At 38.8% G+C, this 21574-nt stretch overlaps 1 protein-coding gene across 4 annotated transcripts in view; it reads left to right on the forward strand.

Annotated features, from left to right (window-relative positions):
• ARMC8 (armadillo repeat containing 8) overlaps positions 1-21574 on the forward strand; it is a 67742-nt gene that overhangs the window by 13216 nt on the left and 32952 nt on the right. For 3 of the 4 annotated variants that reach the window (XM_068421103.1, XM_068421106.1, XM_068421104.1), the window contains exons 3-6: positions 3213-3284; positions 14923-15065; positions 15166-15263; positions 18346-18438. In XM_068421103.1, coding sequence (XP_068277204.1) covers positions 3213-3284; positions 14923-15065; positions 15166-15263; positions 18346-18438 — 406 coding nt within the window. The remainder of the gene's footprint in view (positions 1-3212; positions 3285-14922; positions 15066-15165; positions 15264-18345; positions 18439-21574) is intronic. The other variant, XM_068421105.1, reaches the window with a different exon arrangement.

Genomic DNA, 21574 nt, shown 5'->3' on the forward strand with positions numbered 1-21574 from the left:
AGACTAGGTGTTCTTTTGAAGTTCTCATCTCTTTGTAATTGTGTTTTTGCTGTTGTTTCCTTCTTCCTCATTTCTAGGACTCTTTTTCACAGTAGGAAATGGGAGCAGTGTGCATGACATTCAGAAGTAAAGTGGGTATCCAGTTTTGGACTACAGATTTCTGAGGTTTCTTTGTTAGCTCTTGTAGAAGATAGTGATCCTTACTGCTTTTTCTCCTTGGATGAATCTCACATTGTCTTGGATCTGAAATCAGTCAAGCTTAAACTTGCCGGAGATGTTTTCAAATAAGGGAGTTGCCCTTAGTTTTTCCAAGGTTCATGATTCACCAAGGACCTGGTAGACTAGGGCAGCACATGGTACTTCTTTACTTCTTAAGAAGATTAGCTTCCTGATCAGGAAAATCTCCGTAAAATGTAATGTGGAATCACATAATTGTTTTTCATAGTAAATGAAGAAAAGTCTACTATTATTCAACATTGGATTGTGGCATTTTAAGGATATTCTTGGTTTCCCTATCCACCTGCTTCCTCTGTATTGAACAGGTTCATTTCTGTAAGTGGCAAATTTGAAGAGATAAGTGTGGCATGGAACGTGGGAGTGCCAAGGCATAATGCACGCAAACATGGTGATCTTTGAGTCCCATCTCTGACAGTTTTTGGTCACCTTACCAATTTGAAGGTATTTTACTTGCAAGTTGAAGTGGTCAAATGTACATGTGTTGGATTTGTCAGAAATCTCAAGCTTGTGATATTTCTTGTCTATCTGCCATGACCTTTCTGAAGAACTTTGTGAACTAGGATGGAGAAACTCATCTGAATCGTTTACAGATCAGGACTGTGACCTCACTAAACGTCTCAATTTGAGTGTTATGGAACTCGGCCATTTTCCTGCCCCTTCTGAAAGGGTCTCTATATCAAATTCTAATAGGCAGTACTTAACTATATTAAACTATATTTAATAAAAGTTAGCAAGCCATTCTATTGTGGAGTTGGTGCAGGAGTCACAAAAGTTTGTTGTTGTTTTTTTCCATGTTGTGTTTTTTTTTTTTAAACCACAAAATAACGTGTAAAATCACCTGAGCAGAGCGTTAAATTGTCACCAAAATCTGTTTGTTAATTCTTCAGAGTGCTTGGCAAGTGCTTTCCCTTTAGCTTCTCGAGATGCCTTCACAGATACATGGTATGAGGCAGCCTTTCTGATGACTTTGAGAGCTGATGCCAAAGGATAAGAGGGAGAAGGTAGCCTTTTTCAGAAGCCCTAGAGTGGCCTGAGCAGTATAGTACCTGAACCTAGCACATCTGTTGATACAATTTCCAGTCGTTTGAGACATCTCAAACAAAATTGGAACTAGATGATCTTTAAGGTCCCTTCCAACTGAAACCATTCTATAATCTGATCATTGCTTCTGACACTGTTTTGGACTGACTCTTGTATTTTAAAAAACTTTAAAGATGACCAGGATACTTTCATATCAAGTGTTCAGCATAGAAACCACTGAAGTACTGTTTCTGAGTTCAGTGAAATCTTCCAAGTCCATTCCTTAATTTTTCTTGGGCTCCCAGCTTAGCCTGTCTTCTGATCTCCCTCTTTCTCCTCTGCCTTCTGTCTTGTGGTGTAAAGTTACCAAACTTACAGGAGATATAACAGAAGGGTCCAACATTTTCTGCTGATACTCAGCTGTGTAAAACTGTGCTGGGTAGCCAGGTTCCTGTTAAGCAATGGTTCACTTGACAAGTCAGGTGGTTTCCTGACTCTGCCCCTGTTAAGAGATACACAGAGCTGCAGTCCAGCGTTCAGGTGCTTTTAATGCTGCTCCCTTGTTGGAGCTCCAAGATCACCAGCCAAACTTGAGAAGTTAGCCTCCAGTTGCTTAAAATTCCTAGAGCACTCTTCTGTGGCCAAGTAACTGTATACGACAGGAGAGTGAGTCACATGGAGAAATACTTCAGGAAGAATGGGTAATTACCTTTTGCTAATTGAGGTTTATAAAGGTTCTGTTTATGCCAGTCCAGATATTGCCTGCCTCGGCTATGAAGTTTTTTACAACTCTAATGAAGGGAGTTTAACACTTGGGACAACTGCTTATTGCAGTGGAGTTTGCACATTCAGTGGGTACGTAAGGACTGTGTAGTGTTCATGCAGGCCAGGGTGGATCTTAAAGAATGAACTCGAATGAATTATAAGCACAGTTAGCCAGTGATTAATCCATCAACTTTGCAACTACTAACACTATCATGAATCTAGTTTTGGTTTTTGTTGATAAATAATTATCTGAATTTGGACTGGGTTTGTTCTCAGCCATTATAAAGGTCCCTACAACTAGGAAGTTTCCTAAAAACGTGTCATCTTGATTTTTCTGAAACTGGTCCTGAGTTGCTAGCTTTCTTTCAGATTCTCTGGATGTTCATATATATTCAATATGTCCATATGAAGAAAAAAAAAATCTTTAAAAGATGGTGATGGTTTTTAGGATACAGTAACAATTTTCTGCATGACAAGGTTGCAAACCACATATTTTCATAGGACTTCTGAGTGTGTGCAACCAGTGTCCTCTTTTCAAAATGCTTCCCTTGTTCCTTTAGCATAGTATGAATGCCTTTTAATGTCTTTAACCTTGCAGTAGCTTGCAGATAGGAAAATGCTTTTGTTTCCACTTTATTCCTGGGATTTTGACATACAAATGTTTAGGTGTCCTGCTGAAATTCACAAAAGGAAGCCTGGTGGAGAGAGTGAACGCCAGGTCTCTGGAAACTGGTGGTAGTTCCTTGTTCCTCTTTTTTTTTTTTTCTCCCCAGCTTGTCTTTTCCTGCACCCAGTGGAATATTCAGTTAATACTTTAAATTACCAACATTTGATTTCCCAACCAATAGTGTTTTTTGCTTTTAGAAGTCTAGTGAATATATGGGCACAAAGAACCAGTATATCTAGTTTTACTCAATAATGAGACTTCTTCATGTCTGGTGTGCATGTGAGATAGTTTGGGTTTTTGCTTACTTGCATAAGCTGGGACGTAATGGAATCCCAGAGCTCTGGGGTATTTATCTGTGGGCTGTGGAAACTGTGCCCTGAAGCACTACTCGGTCCTGTACGTACCGCATGGACGTGTGGAAGACTACTTGATAAGCCTTCATGGAAACAGTAAATTCTATAGATGAAGCCCTCAGTACCTCAGCATAATTTACCAGGGTTTGTTTTTCTTTCTGGATTTACAGAGATATGAAAAATGCTGTAATTGGAAACAACAAACAAAAAGCCAACTTGATTGTTTTGGGAGCAGTTCCAAGGTATGTCCTTTGCTACTCTCCTTTTCACTGATTCACAACAGGTCTGGAATAATGATCCTTAGATCACAGGCACTTTTTTGTTTTAACTGTGATTGTAGTTGACTGCATACTTTCTTTAATGTAACTGAGAGAGACTTGAAATGTCTGTTAAACTCATGTGTTAGAGAACAGGCTGTTGAGTAATGTTTTTAATTTAGAATTTCATAGAATTTTCTAAAGTAGTCTCAGTGATTTTTATTAAACTTTATCAACCCGGGAATAAAATCTAATTTCTGACATTAATGATATTAATGATGGATGAAAGTGGTTGTGTCTTAATCCTGTTCTTCAGCCAATTGCCTGGTGAGTTCACAAGTGAAAATGTCTAAGGTTATGTTAAAAATGTAATTTAAGAATATTAAAAAACATCTGAGATAATTTGCTTGTCTTCTCCACCTGCTTCAGAGGATTAAAAAGTGTTGATCATACTTTATTGCTGAATTACTGCTTCAGCTGATGTTAACATTTTCTGCATCCTGATTCCCCTAGTACAAATTTAACAGGTAACTTTAGCTACTGGATTGCTCACTACAGCTTTCATTTCACCCCTCTTCTCCTTCAGCTTTCTTTCAGCCCCAATTTGCAGCAATGGAGAAGGAAAGCATTGAGCACTGCACTACTTGTGCTGGCAGTATGGGACCCACCTATGATCCTTTTGCTTAAATGGCAACTAGGTCCCAAACTGTCCTGCTTGAGAAAGCTGCTTCTGGCTTGTCAAAAAATGCATTTTATTTGCAGGGAATATCTTCTCATTTACAGACTGAGTTTGTGCCAAGGCTAGTCCTTTAAATTCTCTAGGGCTTTAGTGCGGGGAAACCCTCTCTACAAAACCTGCTGAATTATCTTCCATTTTGAGCAAATATAAACAGGTGAAGAGAAGACTTCTCATGAGACGAAAAGATCGAAGTGGACATTTGTTGAAGATTACGCAAAGTTTAAGGAATTTTTTTCAGCAACAGGCCCTAAGGGATGCTTGCAAGTGCCATTGATTCTTGGGGTTCTCATTTTAAAAGTGACAGAAGATCTCCAACTTCTAAATCTAGAATCTGCCTGTTCTTAAATTTTGCAGGACTTCCCGTTCCTTCAGTTATCCTGCTTTCTGCTGTTACTTGTTCTGTGCCTACTAATGAAAATCCAAAAGTTTTTATTCTTTGTTTGTGCCTTCTGGCTGTCCAAGTACATTATATGGTTAACCTATAACTGCAAATAAATGACTGGCTCTGGAAAACTTTAAAAGGTAAACTATCATGCTTGTCCTCACTTCAGTACAAGTTATCCTCAAATGAGAGGAGATCTAATATCAAGGCTTTTCAAACTAGAGGTATAGACGAAGGTAAATTGGCTTGGGATATTGTGAGAAAAGATGATTCTCACTGGCTAAAACTTCAGTGGCATCATCTACCCCCAGGTGCCTTTCTGAAGGCTGTAAAATTTCCTCAAGGTGTTGCAGGTGGATTTAAATAGTTTCTAGACCATTTGGAACAGAGAACCCCTTCTGTTACCCTCTCTGACAACGTGATGGGCATTCATTGGCTTTTTGGACGTGCCTTCTAGTTCATTAAATGGCCGCTAAAGCCGTTAGAGTATGGACACCTTTGGAATTCCCATTTGCAAAGTCAAACCTTTCCCTCAATAAGAACAGGAGTAAGCCAGCTAACATTCTTTGTTTTAAATCTCCTCCACAAAGTTAACAAGGAAAACAGTTTTCTTTTCACAGAGTTAGATTGCAGTCTCTCAAGGGAAGTTGATTCTTTTCTGTAATGGCATGGGGATTGTTAGAATTCTGCTGCTTTGTCCTGTGGTTCAGCTTCTTGTTTACTCATTTCTTGCTTCTTTCTTCTGCCTTAAGTATTCCTTCCCCAAGCTTTCAGAAGAGACCCTTTAGACCCAAAGAACCCCTTCAGATTTCTGTCATTTAGTGGAAAAGAAAACAGTGTATTCACATATTAGAACAGATTCATATGAGGTTTGGAAACAAGTATAGAACGTATCTTTTGAAATTGGGCCAAATCCTACCCATAGGTATGAAGTATCCCTATATTTTAAAATATTAGACTGCTGCTTGGTTGGAAAGAAATGCAAAGTCCTTTGCAGACCTCTATACAGGAAGAAAATGCTGGGGAAGAATGGCTGAATCACTGTCATTTCTAGGCCAGTGGCCTCCTGAGTCCATGAGCTGACTGCTTGGTGGTGTCATCTGTAGAAGGGGAGATGTATCTATACTGTAAATGAATTTTTTTTTTGGTCCCTTTGAAGTTCAGTCTGACCTATGGTCACTTCTTGATCACTTGTTCTGAAGAGGGTGCTAAGAAAAAGCTGCTTGAAGAAAGCTTGCAGAATTGCCATGTCTGGACTTAAGAACTAAGAAGTATTAAGAACTGTCTGTACAAATGTGTACACCAACATGGTCCTAGATGTTAAGAACATAAATGTAGCCAGCCTGTATGTGGATTTTGTTTCTTAAGAAATGTTTTTCTATATCTCTTCCTCTCTGCTGGCCTCAGGCACCTCTGTCAGGACTGCAGAAATTTTGCTTTTTGAAACTGTTACTTTTTAGTAGCAGTCCCAGAAAATAAAATTTCTGAAGTTCAGGGGGAAAAAACGGTATTTTAATGCCGTAATATCAAGTTCTTTCAGTGGCAGGCCAACTTAAAACGAAAAAGTCAGCCTTGCCTAAAAATCATTTACTACTTGTATTGTCCTTCAATTTTCTAGTTGGTTTTTTTTTTCCTTCTACCACGTAGCAGTGAATGGGGAAGTTCATACTAATTATTGGTGTGTTCCTTCACTTGACGGTTTTATAAGAATAAATACTGCAGCTCTTGTGCCTAATAACATGTCAGACAGCTCTTCAGAGTCCAAGTTCAGTATTTAAAGCTTTTTGTTGGTTGGTTTTACCTCCTGTATCTCAGGAAAATGATTGAGTCCTCAGTTCAAGTGTAAATTGTTCTTTTTTAAGTCATCTTGATAAGACTTCTGACTTAATGAAACAATGTTCATTTAGTAGCAGTTAGTCTGTAGTGCTGCTGGCTCCCAATTGAGTTGTAATCAAAGCCCCTTTCTGGTGGAATTTATAATGGAGGCTAGAAAAACTCTTGTTTACTGTGGAGTCCAGGCTGATAATCATATTGTCATCTTATTCGTTGCCACTTAATAACACCTAAGGCATAGGGGAACTAAAGACTCACTGAAGTGGTTACTAGGCCCACCCAGATATCTTGCCATTCCTTGACATCACTTCAGAAGCCAAGTAGTCTTTCCCTCCCAGATCTGCCGTACCTTGTGGCCTCCTTTGTACAGTCTCACAAACTGCACATCAGCCACATTTTAAGGCCACTGAATGAGTGAGTAGGTTAGGTTCTGTTGTAGGCAAAAGTTACTGCTCTTAAGCTCTTTCTGAATTCTGCAGTAAACAGTCTAAAGGCTCTGGCTTACAGAGAGTTGGAAAAGAAAAACATTCAATGACATGAACACGAGAGTAAGTTCTTGATAACTCTGTTTTGCAAGGCTGTGGACCACTTTCTGGTACCCTGAAAGATACAGCATTCCGTGGTTTGTAACCCAGTCAACAACTGGGCCTTTCAAGCCTGTGACGTATTTCCTCTCTTCCTCTTCCTTCATCTGGTGGATGGCAGAGCGTAGAGGAGGCAGTGTTAAATTCCAGTCATCAGAGCACAGCTTTGTCTTCCTGTACGTTGTGGTTACCTCTTACAGCTCTGACCTGTGCTGGTTTTTGAAAAACGTTAGCTCAATCAAGTTATTGCTTATCTAATCATTACTGAGTTTAATATTTAAAGTCTATTCCACTTCAGAGTTAGTTTCTCCTTAAGAGCATCAGTTATTCCTTTGCTCCAAAATTAATGCGGAGTTTTTTAAACCAAATCTTAAATGTAACCATCCAAGACCTTTAACAAAAACACTAAATCACTCTTGTCACGTACCAAAAATGATTTTCTAACTTCCAGCTGATTGTTGTCCAGAGTCTTAAGGCATAAAGTCAGTTGTTTGGAGCTGTAACGTGGTAGTGTACTTCCCAAAGCTAAAGGCCTATCTCTAGGTAGGTGCACCTCAAAGAACTTCATATAGTTAATTTTCACCTTTCCCTAAGTCATTTATTAGGGATTCTGTTTAACAGTTGTTTTTTGTTTTATTATTTATTTCTTTGGAGCACATTTTAAATGACATGTAGAATACCTGATGAACTTTCATCCATTCCATCATTTGAAATTTGAGTTCTGCAAAGCATACTGTTGTCTGTGGAAGTGAAAACTAGTAAGAATTTGTTGGGGTTTTAACTTGTTTCTAGGGCTGTGAACACACCAACATGGATGCCAGTGAAACTTTGTTTCAATTTATTGTTAAACATGATCAAATTCTTTCAGGCAGTGTCCTTTTAGAGTTTGCCAAAAAATAACAGTGCTGCATTGATAACTGTGTAACCTACTAGTAAGATGAGAAGATATCTCTATGAACTGGAAGGTTCTGTTGCATCCCAAAGTCTGTCAGCTAAGGAAAAGGATTTTATATAGACTAGTGTCTATGTTAAACGCAAGAAAAGTATCTGTAAAGAAGATTTTGTGTGCAAATCTGGCAAATACTGGAAAAATTAAACCTGATGTACTGATAAGTAAGTAGAGGAATTCACATACCGGTGATAGTGTTTGAAACGTTTGAGTCTGTGTTGCTTTTGTTTCGAGAATTAAAAAGAAAACTTAAGCAGGATGGTTTTGCGTAGCTCACAAGTATGCTGATCAGTTCTTTGTTTAAAGGCATGGTATTACAAATTCATAGATGACCCGTAATGTTCATACGTGATGCTTCTGAAGCTTAGCAGAAGAAAGCCATAGGTCTGTCAGTAATCATTGTATTAATTGTTTTGGCACCAGGTGTCTCTTAACTGCAGAAGAAAGTGTGTTGTGTTACCTCTTCTCCGTAAGAGAGACCTGATGTGCTTAGTGATGCACAAAATAATAATGATCTTCCTGGCTTGTTGCATTTTTTGTAAAGTAGTTTTTGTCAAGATTGTGTCCAAAGCCAGGAAATACCAGGATCTGCTCAAGTTCCGATCTCCAGTTTGCCTTCCGGTGCTGGTACCTCTTCAGCTTGGTCTGTTTCAGTGGGAAACCAGTTGGATACACAGCATAAACATGAGATAGAGTTGGGTTTTTTTGCAGATGGGTGTTTATTTGTTAGAGGAGGGTTGCTGAATATGCAACATGCTAGCACCTTGTTGTCCTGATGCTACTTTCCATTTTAAACATAATCTGATGAGGTGATGACTTGGGTTCAAATGGGCCTTCAAACATGCCTGTGTTTTGAGCTTTTTTTCTTAATTTTTACTTGACGTTTTTCTTCTCTGAAATCAGTATTTCTGGAGTAATCTTGTCCTTAATCCCTCAGTGCTCAGCAATACCTTTCTTGCCTTCCTTTGTCTGGAAACTTTTGTTGGTAGAAGTGCAGCTTCTGTGACTTGCATCTCCTCTTTCTGTTGCTTTAGGGTTAGGACTTTGCTACACTAATGAAAATGTCTTTGGTGGCTCAGCCCCAGGCAGTGTATGTAAAGGTGCAGGTGAAAACCCAAGTTGATTTAAGTCTCCTCTTCTGACAGAGGGTTATCTCACAGAACCACCCCTCTATGTTTCTGATCATATCTTACTACTACTTCTTGCGTTGATGTTTGTGTGGCTGCACAAAAAACTGCTTCAGCTCAATAATCACAGAAAAACTGACTTTCACAAAAAAGCAAGTATTGCACTGTTGAGTTAAAATTGGACAGATGAGCACAGCCCTAGGAGAGAGCAAGACTGCTACATAGTAGTAGAGAAATGTATGTACCTCTGCATTTTGCAGTGCTGAAAGGCTGCTGTTGGTGACAACATGATGAATCTCCACCAACAGAAGTATTGAAAAACAAGCAAGGCAGTAACTTCAAATGATGTAATGGTGATTCTGCCTTGGAGCAAGGTCAGTGACTAGAGGATCTGCCAAGATTCCTTACAGCTCTGGTTCTGTGGTCCTCAGTTCCTACCTAATTGACCTGCTGACTGTGCAGAAGTTGTAAGCTGTTCAGACCAACTTGTACTGCATGACCACTGCTGGTGGTGTTAATAAGTGTACTGGTTATCAATTATGCACATCTTTTGAAACATTCATGATCTCTGGCATGTTACCAGCTTGCTTCCAAGACCTCAGACAGCACATTTGGACATAGTATTGCTAGGTCTGTCATGCACATTAATGAGGTGCTTTGTCCAAACTTCTTGGACATCCTGATGAGGGCAAGGCACAGTTGTTTCCTGATGCCTTGTTCTGTTCTTGGGTGTACTTCACATTGGGATTTTCTGTGTCCTGTACTCCGTAGGGTAGGATCTGTGCCCAAGCCTAGTGGTTTGCACGCTTAGGTGAAGGAGTTTCATCTGCGATGCTGGTATTTTTAATGGCTTCCTTTGCTCTAGAGTGGTAAAAGAGGGGGAGAGCAGAAACCCTGATAGGCCTCCTGTTGGTTGTCCTTGCTCTTTTTTCTTCAAAGCAAGTCAGGAGTGAGGGCCTGTTTACATAATTATATGTCTCTCTATAAGGAATAACCCTCACCATGAGGGTTATGTATAACTGGAACAAGGAATTCTTCTGACCTGGCTGTGAAGTACACGTGAGTCAAGGCAAATATTTGCAGTCAGCAGAATTGTTTTAGAGCTGTTTTTGTTTAAAAGCTGTGCAGCCCTCTGTCTCTGAAGTGCCTTTTCTATTAGCAAAAAGGAAGTTGTAAATATAAGCTGTACTTCTAATGACATGTTTTAAACGGTGTATTTTTATTAGAATGTTAAATTTCAGGTTTAAAAATCTCATGTAAAAGGTAGCTTTATGGTATGCCATGGTATCTCTTCCTAAGAACAGTAGTTCTGCAGATGGTGGTTGTAGGCTATCTGATTCACAGATGTTTTAGCACAGAAAAAATATTTCCACACAGGAATTTATGGAAGACTTAGAATAAAGTTTGCATGTTGGTGGTTTATAAAGGTGAATGGAATGAACAGTTCAGCAGTGAACTTATTCATAAGATCAGTCTTGAGCAAAGTGGTAAGAAGTTTGAAACATGACTGGATGAAGATGTTACTTTATATATATATATATATATAAAAAAATATAATGCCTATTAACAAATTTTTTGTAAAACAAAAAGCTTGTATCATCTCAAAAATAGTCTTTCTTTGATGAAGGTAACTGACCTAGTCCTATAAAATATTTGAGCCTGTGTTACACTTTAATACTAAACTAAAGTGTAATTCACTGTGTAAGTTAAAAAGCTTTGAGTGTTAGTGTAAATTTACCTCTGTAGGGCTTCAGGGGTTGTGTGTTGATCCACATATTCTGGTATAAATGGCTGTAAAGGAAGGATGTATTTGTTTTTTGCCAAGTGGCTTCTGGAGTGGTCTTGGAGGGGAAAAAACAGAATAAATTTAGCTCATACAGACTGCAGATTTAACAGTGCTAATGCACTTGGATGAGAGCTTTTTTTTATCTAGTAACAAAAAGGAGAGGCGGTACTATAGCAACTTCAGTATCCTTCAAGTTACTCTAAAGTGTGTGCATGTGAATGGCTTCAGAGAACTGGTAGCACCTTGGGGTAAGAACTAGGAAGAGGGTTTGCTGAATTTAGAAGCAACAAACCGGGCCAGGATGTACATTAATGTGCTATGCCTGTGTTTCTTGTGACCGTAGAAGGATGTGGTCTTTGTCCTTAATGTTTAACAGTAGTTTATTAATACACAGTTTCATCTTTATCAAGCTATTTAAAAAAAAAAAGTGACCATTACTGACATTTTTAGTTAGTAATTAGATCTGTATTTACCAACACTTACATCAGAGGAGTATCCTAGTATTCCCCAGACAGCTCCATGTCTGAAAAGTCTGTTGAATGGCTTGCTAAGCTTGTTAGAAGATAATCAGTGAAAGGATTGGTTTAGTCTTGATTCTTGTTTGGGAGGCGTTTCTTGGTTGGGAGGGGGGCTTGGGTATCTTAAATAATCTAAGAATAGGTATTTTTCCGTAACAGTACTCACAGGAATAGTGTGTACGTGAGGCCTCTCTCACAGGGAGGGGACAGGTGCCCATGGCCAGTTGTCTTTGCCCCAGCACTCTGAAACGTATTTCCCAGCTTAGTCCATGAAAACCAACCCAACTTAAAGCACGCTGCAAAAACGCTTGTCTTGGGGTATGGTTGAGGATTTGGGGAAAACGGAGCCTTTTATTCCCGCTTTGGAAGTTGTTTTGTGTTGCTTGATGGCACGTTTGTTCTATACATGCTGAATTAAACTGTATGAGTCAGTGTTATTGGTCCTGCATCAAATATAGATCTACTTAGTGCAGTGTGGGTGAGCCTGGGTATGTCCTTACACATACCAACACTTCTGCGTTTGAAGGAGCAGATTGAGAAAGCATAGTGAAAACAGTAGGAATGAAGTGCCTTAAGTCTTAGTAAAATTACTATATCATATACTGCATCTTTTAAAATAATTTTTAAAAGTAACTTTTAATAAACTACTTATACCTGAAGCTAAATCATTTTGGTAACAGACTTAAAACTTTTTATTCCTTACTCTTCGTACAGAGGTGAAAGACTGTATGTGTGTTGTTGCTGGTTTCTGTTCTTGACTGATCTGGGTTGTTTTCTGTATGTTTTCTAAATTGCTGGCTATGTAAAGTCAAATCATTCAGCTTGCTTTTTCAATACCAGGGAGAAAAAGAGTTTACATTTTGCTGTGAAATAAAGTGATGCAGATTATAGCGGATACTGTTTCTAGTAGTGGAGTTACAAATAGACTATGTTGAAAACTGTTCTGCAACAGTAGCTTACAAAATGTATGTGTGGAAGTTAGAAGGGTTGAGAAAAGTCTTTGGGCTTAAAACAGCTGCACAGGTTACTGCAATAAATTAATTCATCTTCTGATCTGCTGGTGGTAATGCCTGTCAAATTATTTTCTACAATAAGGGATTTTTCTTGGCAATTAGCAAATGTCAGTCAGAGTTGGAACAGTAGATGAGATTGTACTTTCCGTGTAGTAGCTCGGTGTCCAGAAAAAACTTAACGTCTTTTCGAGGATTAATTTTAGCCAGGATCACCTGGTGAAGCTTCAGCTTCGTGTCTGTCCTTACCTGATCCAGAAGGCAGAGAACAAAACCAGCTGTCTGTAAAGAAGTAATAGTCATGCAAGGTCATTCTGTCCCATTCGGATTGGAAGCGGAATGCTTTTTCCTTTGTGATGATTCTGCGTAACACTGATTATCTATTCTGCTTCTTTTTGTAGTCTTGTAGAAACAGCACTAATCTTCACCTTGAACATAGTGCAGCTGATACTTCAGAGGATGCAGTACCAGAATGTGTAGCTTTAGAAACATGTAATTTAATTGCCTGAAGCATAATTTTTGTTCCTCTTCCAGAAGCTGATAATATAGGTACGGTTAATTTTGAGTTTGCACAAATGATGTGAGATAGGCTTTTGTGGAACGACTGATAATCAGCCTTTTTTACATACCTCGCTCTGTCAGTGTTAGAGGGGCCTACAGTAAAATGAAGAACAGCAGATCGGCTCCACGGAGCCATGTGGGCAGTCTGGCCCAAAGAGCCTCAGGACCGTTAGCTGGTCGCTGTAAGAAAGGAGAAGAATGATACAAATTAAAGGATAACATGTATGCACTACCAAATGGGTGTAAATTAGTCAGGAAGAGATTTATCCAAGAAACTAGAAGAGGTTTCTAAACAGCAGGAATAAATGGCCTTTCAGATAAAATAGATAAGCAGGGACAAAGAACCTGGATGCCTTGGATAAGTTTGTGGAAGGAGTAGATTAAAGAAAACAGCAATGATTCTGGAAATCTGTGCCATTCTGAACTCATGCCAGTCTGATCCTTTGAATCCGAAGGAAGTTGAAAGGAGAAAAATATCTGTGGTTTTGGGGTTGCTTGCATCTCACACGTTAATTTTGAGCCACATTTCAACTGTTTCATTTGTGTTCAGGAAGAAATTATATTTAATCTCCTTAGTGTGTGTTCATGTTTTGGAGCTTTTTTCCACCATGAGATTAGCTACATCTCGGAAAGGATACACATGTGCTTTGAGTGATACTCACATACCTCTGCTTTCTGGCTTCTCTCAAACCTACGTTTAGGGCAAAGCAGATTCCCAGCAGATCTGCAATCAGAAAATTTTTCATCCAAAGAAATTGTTAGGGAATAGTGGGGGATTACTTTGCTGTTATCCTTTTCCAAGAGCTTGGTAAATTATCTGCTGCCTGGGATAGTCTGAATTTTATGTAATTCATGTGCTGCTTGTAGGTATTGAAGAGACTTTTGATCTCATGGCTTTCTTCTAGTGACATACCGTGGTTATGTGTTGGCCTTTTACTTTAGTTTTCAAATGTAGGGGATTCTAAGAAGCAATTTCTGCCTTATGTAAGTGGGAAAGATTTGGTGTGTGTTAAAGGTACTTTTCTGTGTTACTGTCTGTTGTAGGGCTGCTTGCACTTCCCTTGGTGGCCTTTTCCAGTCCCATGTACCTAAATTGCATTTAGCTACTGTGCTTCCAGTTATTTTTTTCCCTTGCCTTTGATTTAGGAAGTCAGCTTTTGGGGAATTTTGTTCAGGGATCTGTTTACCCAAGTAACTACTTCTGTCCCCTTCAGCAGTGGGGGTAGATGCTGGCTTTTGGCTCGTTTTTGCTCCTAGAGAAGGCTTCAGTATATTGCCTGGCTTTAGGAGAGACCTTTTCAAACTACATAGAGTAGTGTGATACTACATTGAGAATATTTCTATCTTAGCTCAGTGAATCTAGAAAAGTGACTGTGTATGTTGCATATACAGAGAGAATTGTATCTCAGTGTCCAAGTTATCTTAACTGTTACAGGTTTGCTCAGGCTTGTATGTAATGTGGGAGCCCTTAGTTAAATGGTTTTCGTTAAGCTTGTAAACCATGTGAATCTTAAAGTGATTTTCTTCTGTGCTGATGGGAGGTAGGAATCTGATTGCTACCCGGGCTCTTTGTGTGACTCAAATTTAGACTGACAGTGTTCAGTGGCCTCTTTGTGTTCATACGTGATCATTTCTCAGTGTTCAAGATTTAGATTACTCTCATCCCTCATGCTTGTGCTTGATGGTGGAATTATTTTGCAGCTGTGACCCAGAAGAAATCACTGCCAAAGATAACCATCACGACAGCAGCAATCATGTCCCTAGGTGTTAGGGGAGATGCATGAGGTTCCCTTTCCTGTTGACGTCAAACTGCAGACTCCTTTAATTGAAATTTGGGATCTTCCTGGTATCCTGAAAGACCTTGTCCTGGATTATCAGTACTGTGACACTACATTTTTAGAAAGAACAGTGTGGTGTCTTTCTACCATAACAGCAAGTAAAACCTGTGTAGGAACACACAGTGTAAAAAGGTTCTTATGAATAAAGTGTTCATCTTACTCTTTTGTTCAGCCTTCATCTTTCTGTTAAAGACTTCATCTTCTCTTCATAGCAGGATTCAGATTTTTTTTTTTTTTACTTGACTTAAAAGTTCTCTTCCATCTGAATTTTCCTCTAAAAATGGTTCTGTTTCCAGGTTGCTGTATTTACTTCAGCAAGAAACCTCCAGCACGGAACTGAGAACAGAATGTGCAGTGGTCCTCGGAAGCCTTGCGATGGGTACAGAGAATAATGTCAAATCCCTACTAGACTGCCATATTATCCCAACCTTATTGCAAGGTACTTTTCCCTTAATGGATCAGTGTTAATAAATGTTCCTAAAGTACTCAAATAAGCAAAGGTAATGAAATTGAATAGTAGTTTTTGTCTCTATTTATAGGATTACTGTCGCCAGATTTGAAATTTATTGAAGCTTGCCTGCGATGTCTCCGAACCATTTTCATCAGTCCTGTAACTCCAGAGGATCTACTATACACAGTAAGTTGTAAGCAGATTATTATGTCCTTTTAAAACCTATAGAGTTGGTGGGGGTGAAAGGTCTTGTTGGCAGCAGTTTGGGAGGACTTGTTTGACCAACGATGTTAGCATTTTTCTCCTACGTTTAAGGCATCTGGCTCACCTAACATTTAGAGCAATATTTGATATGAGATGGTCAACAAGGTAGCACACTGGTAAAGAAATAAGCTAAGCTTTTCAGGTTTGTATGCAATCTTCAGGAGTAAAAACTGTCTCTACATGGTATTTACAGATACCATTAACATAGCTGTATTGGCAAAAGTTAGTTCCTGAAACTCAAAATTTTATCCAACGCTGTCATCCCACTCCATGGTTTTTGCACTTCCTGTGGAAGAGATTCACCTCCAAAATTTCTCTGCTTTTAGTTAATAAACTGCCCTCCACCATTGCTGTAATCTTGAGTTCAGCCTGGAGCATGGGAGCAATAAGGCCATTGGTGCTGACTTTGTTAAGGTGACTGGGCAAAGCCGTTGATGTGGAGCCCTGTCTGAAGGTAGTGCTGTCTCTTGGCAGCTTAGACACAAAAGGCCTTGCCCAAACTCAGTCACTCTGTTACTTGGAAGGAGGGGAAAGAAGGGTTTGAACTCTTACCTCCTTCTTCCTCCCAGTGTAAGGGATGAGGCAGGCTGTGGCATGAAAACTGTACTGTACCAGCAATCTCTTTCTACTAGGAAAAGGGTAGCATTGCACCAGTCTGCTGGTCTGGAGGTCACCGAGCAGGTCCAACTTCTGGGGGTAATTGGGAGCCCACAGTTCTAACCACTCTGGTCCCACTCAAAGGAATAACTGTTGCTTGCCAAGGGAGTCTTGGTGCTTATAGAGAAGGGCACAGCTGGCCTCTAATTTTATACTTTCTCTACAGTTTGGGTGTCTCTGTCATTACTAGAGACAATTTCTGTGTGTTAATAATCCTCAACAGATTTTCTTCATGATTTTTGTCTAGTTGTTATGCAGTGCTGTAATGATGTCTCTTTTGTTCTCTGTTCCTTTTCTAATGATTTCTTACATTTTCATTCCAGAAATAGATATGTAAACTTGTTGTTTTCTAGGGACTGAATTTTACCATACACCTATTTTGAATGTCATCTGCTAGTTAGTCCATCTCATGAAGCCTTTCTGCAGCTCTTCACAGCTTACCTTTCTATCTAGTATGTGTAGATAATCAGCCAGCTTATCTGGAGAACAAGGTTGGCCTGTTAGCTGCTTCTGTTTGGTTTCTCATGGAAATTTTCTATTCTGCTTGGCATATGCCCAAAGCCCAATACCCACTTAGTTTACACACCACTGCAGGCTTAGCTCTGTCAGGGAGAGTCAAGAGACACTTCATTATGGTTATGACCATCAGTGCTATTACAACATACTTGTGGATTTAATGTCCACTATTGCCCTGCAACCAAACCAGTTCCTTGCAGGCCTTTGGGTTCTGAAGTTGCAAACAAATAGATGTGTTTGTATCCATGCCATGTGTAAAGGCAGAAGACCAGATGCCGCTGCTGTTGACCAGACCCTAAGAATACTCCTCAGAATAGTTTGTCCCTTGCTTTTCCCATGCACATAAGCGTGCGCTGAGCATGGTTATATGGCTGGTGTACCTGGAAGAACTCCAGCTTCCAGTAAGTTACTTTCTGTCTGTAGGATGCTGAAATGGCAAATGAGGCTGTTGCACATTGATCCTTTCCGGTTATTGGGAAACAAGCAGTAGAAACAAGTTGTTTTTATTCTCAGTGTGTTTCTTGGCTTTGTTGTCCTATTGTTTTCTGTTGAGAATAAGAAAGCTGGATTGTTGGCAGCAAAGCTTTCTAAAATGTCTGCTAAATTTTTATATAGATATATACAAATATTAAAAAAAAATAATAATTCTTGCAAAGCTTTGCCTAATCTCAGATGTGTATAGAAATAGGAGAGACTTACATGTGTTTATTTTGCTAATATAAAAAAGTGTGATTGGAAATTCCCCAAGTAATTGGGAAATAAAGCTTTTCATAAACGGCTGTGTATCTCTGAAGCTATAGTCATTAAAATGGTCAGGCTAGTGCTGCTTTCATTACTGTAGAAGTAGCTGAGGAGCATGAAGATTTTGCTCTAATATTAATCCACCTCCCCCTAGGCAGAGTGTTGCAAGTTGTCATTCTCCTGCAGGTAAAACAAAGGGTCTGACTTTCTTGTATAGGGTCACTGTAGCATAAGTTCTTTGGAAAGGGAGACTCATTCAGTCTTTTGTCTCCTCTGTTCAGCACCCTTTGTCTCATGGAAGTGGTTTAGTTTACCACCTTTCCAAACTAAAATGACCAGTGTTTCTTTTAATATCACTGCAGTTGCTGCCACTAAAATGTACTGATAATAGTAACTGAAAGCTCTAAAATGTTGTAATTTTGTAACTTCTCATGAGCTTAAGTAATGGGATGTGTTTTCAGAAAGGAACTTCAGTATAATAATTTTCTTTTGCTGGTTTATTTGGAATTCTCTGTCATTAGTGTCACACATACTAATAGCATCTATAGTGTGGGTTTGACTTAAAGCCAAAGGAAATTATTACCTCACATTACTCAAAGTAAGTGCCACAGAATTCAAGGTGGACTGTACATTGTTCAGTCTGGCACCTTGTTCCCTTCCCTGCCCTTTTCTACTCAGAGCTGAAATGAAGAGGCAAGTAAATCACACTTGTAGTAAGAAAATACTAAGACAACTCCTGGAGTAATTGCTTTCAGTGACCATGTTTGCAGTCAGTATGTTTTTTTCCCCATTCTTTTGTTGTTTTCTCCTGAAGTAAAGATTCTGGTGACAAATCCCAAAAGTTTTATACCTAACTTGCATTGACCTTTTTTTTTTTTTTATTCTCCATGAAGATTTGGCTCAGAACTGTCACTCATGCCTTGAAGCCTCTCCTGTACTACTTTAATGATCTTGTCCTGTGTGCGTAGGGGTTTCAGTGGAAGGGAGAACACAATTCAGAACCAAGAGTACTCTCTGAAGTAATAAACTGTGAAGAAACTATGCTGAAATACAATGTTAATACTTTTTTTCTTTTCTGCCTTGCTTCCAGGATGCTACAGTTATCTCCCACCTCATGGCACTGCTCAGTAGGTCTCGATATACACAAGAATACATATGTCAGATCTTCTCACATTGCTGCAAAGTAAGAAAGAGAATACATGTTCTGTATGCAACTTGTGTTTCTGGTGTATAAGAAACTGTAAGATGATATTGCCTTTTGTGGCAGGAACATTAAGACAGTAATGACTGAACTGTTATTGCTCTGGATTTGCTGACAGATTTATTTGGGTTGATGTATGGTTTTCTACAGTAAAACAAAATATGCAAGTAAGTGGCTTTTTTTATAGGGTGTATATATCTATTTATACCTTTGACTACTAAACAAAGTCAACAGTCTAGGCAAATATCAATCCTTGCTATTATCGGTATAAATTTTGGAAGGCTTATTTTTCTTTTCCTCTGGAAGTCTCAAGATGCTGTGAGCATCTCTTTGCAGAGGTGTTGCATCTGCTTTCAAGACAGCTGTTTTAAACCCAGAAAATGTTGTCTAAGAGGTTGAGAGGAAGAAAAATGCTCTTCTCAGTTGAGCTCTATCAGTTACAGGTTTATCCAGATACATGTTCATTCCTGCTATGTAATGCAATTCTCCTGATATGGGAAAACTAATTTAAAAACAGGAGCAACCCCACCCCAACCGCAGAGTTTTTTGTCCCTCCCTCCCCCCTGCAACTTTCCACACACCACTATTTTTTGTATTGTTGTTGCAGTTATTTGGTAGTTACCGTACCCATGGGTTATACAGTAACTGTATCAAAATTCAGTGTAGGAAAAACAGATCTGTACAGCATCTTTCGCTTTTAGAAACAGTTTAAAACTAAAAGATCATAGACCATATTTATCTCCCAGACTAACAAAGGAAAAGAGTTCTGAAATTTATGAATTAGTAAGTATTTACCTTGAAAAATACCTTTCTGCCTTACCACTTACAATGAATCTTCTGGAACTTTGAATTATTCCTTTATTAAAAATGTATTTTTCTCTACCTTGACTGTTATTTATGTACATTCAACCAGTTGCTTTTCTTGTGTTGAGTGAAGCTGAGGACTGAAAACTGTAGAGTTAGTGTGATTAAAAATACAACTCAGCTGCTAATATTTATAGAATTGTTTAAAGAAAACATTAAGACAAAATCCTACGCTGGACTGTGGGAGCTCAGATCTATAGCTAATATTGGAAAAAGAATTTGCTATTTTAAGAATCAAAATGCACCAGTGAGGCATCTCATGTTTAAGTGGCCCTTGAGAGTCTCCTTAATAGGCTGAGTAGCTTGAACAGGTGAAAAATCGGGTCATGTTGGCTTACAAGAAAAATAACCCAGGGCTGATGATAGGGTGGTATAGAAGTCAGTTTATACAACCAGGGGTTAGCTCTGGAGCAACATTAGGAACTCACTGTACTGTTTTGAATGCCTCTTCCACCCCCAAAGCTCTCTCGAACAAATTTTAAAGTGAATGTATTGAAAAATCCAAGTTTTTGGAAAGAAAAAGTTGATTGTGTGAACAGATAGAAACATGAATGCCCAAGAGAAGCAGAGTGATGGGTAAAGACGTATAGATGTGGTGCTTAGGGATATGGTTTATTGGTGACTTGGTAGTGTTAGGTTAACAGATGGACTCGATCTTAAAGGTCCTTTCCAACCAAAATGATTCTATGATTCTATTAGGAAATAGTTGCATTTACAAAATAAACTTTAGATGTACAACAAAGAAGAATATTTGAGGTTGAGTAAACAGATCATCACAAATGTTAAATTGATAAAGAACTCATTTCTCTCTGGCCCAGGCAAATGCAGCTGTTCAGCAAAAATCTAAAATGCCCCCTTCTTTCTTTCTTGTTTAGTTCTTGGGTTTCAGGTCTGATTATCGAGGTCAATTACTGTATTTTCATGTAACAAAATACATCTAATACCGTGAAGCAGAATTTGCAGAGGATTTTCTGATTTATATGGATAGGCAAAGTACGTTCTTATAATTTAAAAAATTAAATACTGAAAGTTTCTGTATTCACTACATTTTTAATGAAGGCTCCATCTTCCCCCCAAAAGGCCATGAGTGAGAGAACCTTTCTAATTTTTTCCTGAAGAAATAAGTTACTATAGGCTTTCGTATTTAGGTAAGGCTTAGCATATATTTTAAGATGTATTGATGCTTTTATTTTTCTTTTTCCTCATCTTAGTAGATTCATTCATTACACTAATAGTGACATATCATAGCTCCTACCCTCCTTGTTTCTGCATACTGTTTTCTGCTTAGATCTAGTGCATCCATTTTGTCTCTTCCTTGCCAGAGTCTTGTTTGGTTGGGCTTCTCAGGTTTCTTTCTTCCTCGCCTGCTCAAATTTCCCTGGAAAAGCTGAGACTTGTTCTCTTGAGCTAGGAAATCCTTAATTCAGGTTCCTAGCATATTGCTGCTGCTTTCTGCTTTTACTGCTTACTTTTACTGCTTCTCACTGCATTTTTAGAGTTAAAATTATCTGATGGAAAACACTGACCCTGGAGCAGAGCCATCCTAAGCAAGGGAAAGTGTTGATTTACAGGGGGAGCAGATGCAGTTCTTAACATACGGAGCCAGGATTCTATCAACATATAAGCAAATAAGTAAACTGAAATCAGGTTGATGTACATGGTGTGCTAAAATGCAAGTCAAAATTTACTTTTTAAGACTCTCTCTATCACAGTTGATTTGTTTCCAGAGAAAGTTATGTGAGTAGGTAAGCTTTACTATTTTAATGGTCAAACTAAAAACATAAAGTATGCATTTGGAAACACGTGGTTGTATGAATAATTAGAAAAGATAGTTCTGGAACTTATATTTGAATATGGTGACATCTCTGCATAAGTAATAATTTCGCCACCAGTTGAAAATTAAAATCTCGTGTCTGGGAAAGATCCAGGATAAAGCCTGTAATCAAGGCAGCTCCCTCCCAAGCTCGTTCTGAGAATGTTCTCTTATGTGATCTTAGTCCTGGTGCTGGATCCCTGAACCAAGGTACATTTACATTTAGATATCTGCTTTGAAAATTTCATTATGGAATGAATTATTACATTGTTCTATCCTACTGCTTTCTTGAAAATTGACATTTTGTGATGGAAAATCATGTAAGAAGTGTGACTTCTGTTCCTGAAATAATGTCATTCAATCATATTTGGAGAAAAAGCTCCCTGTAGCAGGACTGGCTCCTGGAACTCTGTTGGTACACCCAAAGAGAAACAAAGCAGG

This window comes from Nyctibius grandis, chromosome 32 (genome assembly GCF_013368605.1).
Source record: "Nyctibius grandis isolate bNycGra1 chromosome 32, bNycGra1.pri, whole genome shotgun sequence".
Classification (NCBI taxonomy): Eukaryota; Metazoa; Chordata; class Aves; order Nyctibiiformes; family Nyctibiidae; genus Nyctibius; species Nyctibius grandis.